At 54.4% G+C, this 2503-nt stretch overlaps 1 protein-coding gene across 1 annotated transcript in view; it reads left to right on the top strand.

The window, feature by feature from the left end:
- Positions 1-2503, top strand: part of TRIB1 (tribbles pseudokinase 1) — a 3114-nt gene that overhangs the window by 351 nt on the left and 260 nt on the right. Inside the window, exons 2-3 of the mRNA XM_010132501.1 lie at positions 11-99; positions 2160-2467. Of these exons, the coding sequence (XP_010130803.1) occupies positions 11-99; positions 2160-2467 (397 nt within the window). The remainder of the gene's footprint in view (positions 1-10; positions 100-2159; positions 2468-2503) is intronic.

Below are 2503 nucleotides of genomic sequence, written 5' to 3' on the forward strand. Positions count from 1 at the left end.
GTTCAAGCAGATTGTCTCGGCTGTCGCTCACTGCCACCAGTCAGCCATCGTACTTGGTGACCTCAAGCTCAGGAAATTTGTCTTCTCTAATGAAGAAAGGTAAGCGGTTGTCACCAGCCAGTCCTGGGCTGAGTGGGGAGGGAGGAATACCGCAGCCAGAGACGCAAAACGCGTCCCAGGGAGTGGAAATGGCCGTGTCAGCTGGGCATCACCTGCGAGCAATCTGAGTGGCTCCCCATTACGTCTGCATAGTAGGTCACGGATCTAACTGGTACGCGCTTACTCTTGGTTAGATCACGACTGATGAAAGGGAGGAAGCTCGCTGGGAGCTTCCTCTCATTCAGCAGAAGTTCAGTGAAACCGGCTGGTAGACAAAGGGACGATAGTTCAGATGCTCGTTAGCGCCAGAAGATGTCATGTGTGCCACCCATTCAGTGTGACATGAATAAAAGGCAGAGAGCAAGAGAGGAGCGGAGAGGAGAGGAGGGAGCCGGGGAGGGGGAGCAGCCCTGCCGGGGGAGCCAGGGGTGTGAGGAGCTGGAACTCTGGTGCCTAGAGCTGCCCCGTGGCAGAGCTGTGGTCGGGAGAGGTGCGCTGGGGAGGGGTCTCCTCGCTGAAATCCTCTGCTGATCGGGGTTATGCTGCTAACAAAAGACCGAGGCTTCCATCCTTCCTCCGCGAGTGGTGGTGGTGCTTTCCGTGCCCCCTGTGCCCGTGGGTGGGGGCACACACAAGAGGGAAGGTGGGACGTTCAAATGTTGCTTTGGGAATCATGGACCGAAAAAAAGCACTTTGGAAAAACTTAGTTTAGAGCCTAGGTTTATAGAGAGGAGATCCAGTGGTTAAATTTAGATTTTGGAAATAATTCAGTATTTCCCTGGAGTGTTTGCTGCTCTGATAGTGCCTCACTGCACGTGTCAGAGCCAGAAATAAATTTTTAATCAGGAAAACTGACTCTGACTAGCTGCTTATCCTGTGGAAAGCTAAAAAAACAGGTGAAAGCTGTGGTGGAGCTGTGTTTAGTCTGATGAAACTGGAGGTGATATTGCTGAAGCAGAAGAAAATACATTGTTGTTTTTTTTTTTAACCGGGCTAACGCTTCTTCAGGATGTCGTTTATAAACCCGATAAGAAAATTAACCAGCACTGCCCCCTTAAACAGAAACAACCGTATGTTGACATGCAAAGAAAGTAATTCCTTTGAAGGAAACTATTGCAGCTTTTGCCACCCATGAGAAGATGAAACAATTGTTGAAATGTCACATTGCACACAGTCTCGCTCATTTGGAAATAACGCGTTGCACAGGCGAGTGTCATGTGCATCCCATTTGGCAAGAAGAGGGTTAAGCAATGGCAGGCGGACTCAGGCTCGACACAGGTGCAGTTTCAGGGCTCCCACAGCCAATCCCGGGCCCACGGTTCTCGTTGAGTCATATTTTCCGTTTGCAGAACCAATGGGTATTCGGCGAGGTCACGCCGAGGACAGGCTGCAGCCAACGCATCTACAGCCCAGCGGGCTGCGAGGCAGTGCAGAGCCCTTCCAGGGCGAGCTGATGGCTTCCTCGCTCGGGCAAAGCACCCCCTTCCCCCCAGAAGGGGCGGTCGGGTGGACCCGTCTCCACCTGGCAGGTGGTGGGTGCGGTGGTACCCTCCAGAAAGGCAGAAAGAATAAATTACAAAATAAATTAAAAAAATACAATGCAAAACCTGGGAGCGCCAGCGGTTCCCAGGAGCGTGGAAGGGAGCTGCACTCTGCAAGGTCACGCAGCTGGGAGCTGTTTGCTCAAAGCCTGAGCCGCAAATAGCGGTGTGTACGCTGCGCTGTGGCTGATGAACTGCAGCTGCAGCGCAACCTGCACACGCAGAAGGTGGCTCGGTGACTTGCTGGTGTTCCGTGGGCGCCCTCCGTGTTGTTCAAAGCCCCAGTAAAGAATCAGGCATTGCTGAGCGCCAGCCCGGTGCATGTAGCTGCGCTCGCATTCCACGGCTCCAGGAGCCCCGGCAGCCTCTCTGCTGCGAAGTAGAAAGGGGTTCCCTCTCCTTTCCTTTATGCCGGTGCGAAAAGGGGGGTGTAGATTGCCGTGGCGGGGGGCCGCCATGCTCACTTGTGTCTGGGTGTTGCTGTTTCTAACCTGGGGCTTCCTCTCCTGCCCTCCCTAGGACTCAGCTGCGGCTGGAGAGCCTGGAAGACACACACATCATCAAAGGCGAAGATGATGCGCTCTCAGACAAGCACGGCTGCCCGGCGTACGTCAGCCCTGAGATCCTGAACACGACAGGGACTTACTCTGGAAAATCGGCTGACGTGTGGAGTTTGGGAGTGATGCTCTACACCCTGCTGGTGGGACGCTATCCCTTCCATGACTCGGACCCTAGCACTCTGTTTTCCAAAATCCGGCGTGGACAGTTCTGTATTCCTGAGCACGTCTCCCCCAAAGCCCGATGCCTCATCCGCAGCCTGCTGCGGCGGGGGCCCTCCCACAGAATCACTGCTCCCGCGATCT

This window comes from Buceros rhinoceros, unplaced genomic scaffold, assembly GCF_000710305.1.
Source record: "Buceros rhinoceros silvestris isolate BGI_N320 unplaced genomic scaffold, ASM71030v1 scaffold9100, whole genome shotgun sequence".
Taxonomy (NCBI): Eukaryota; Metazoa; Chordata; class Aves; order Bucerotiformes; family Bucerotidae; genus Buceros; species Buceros rhinoceros.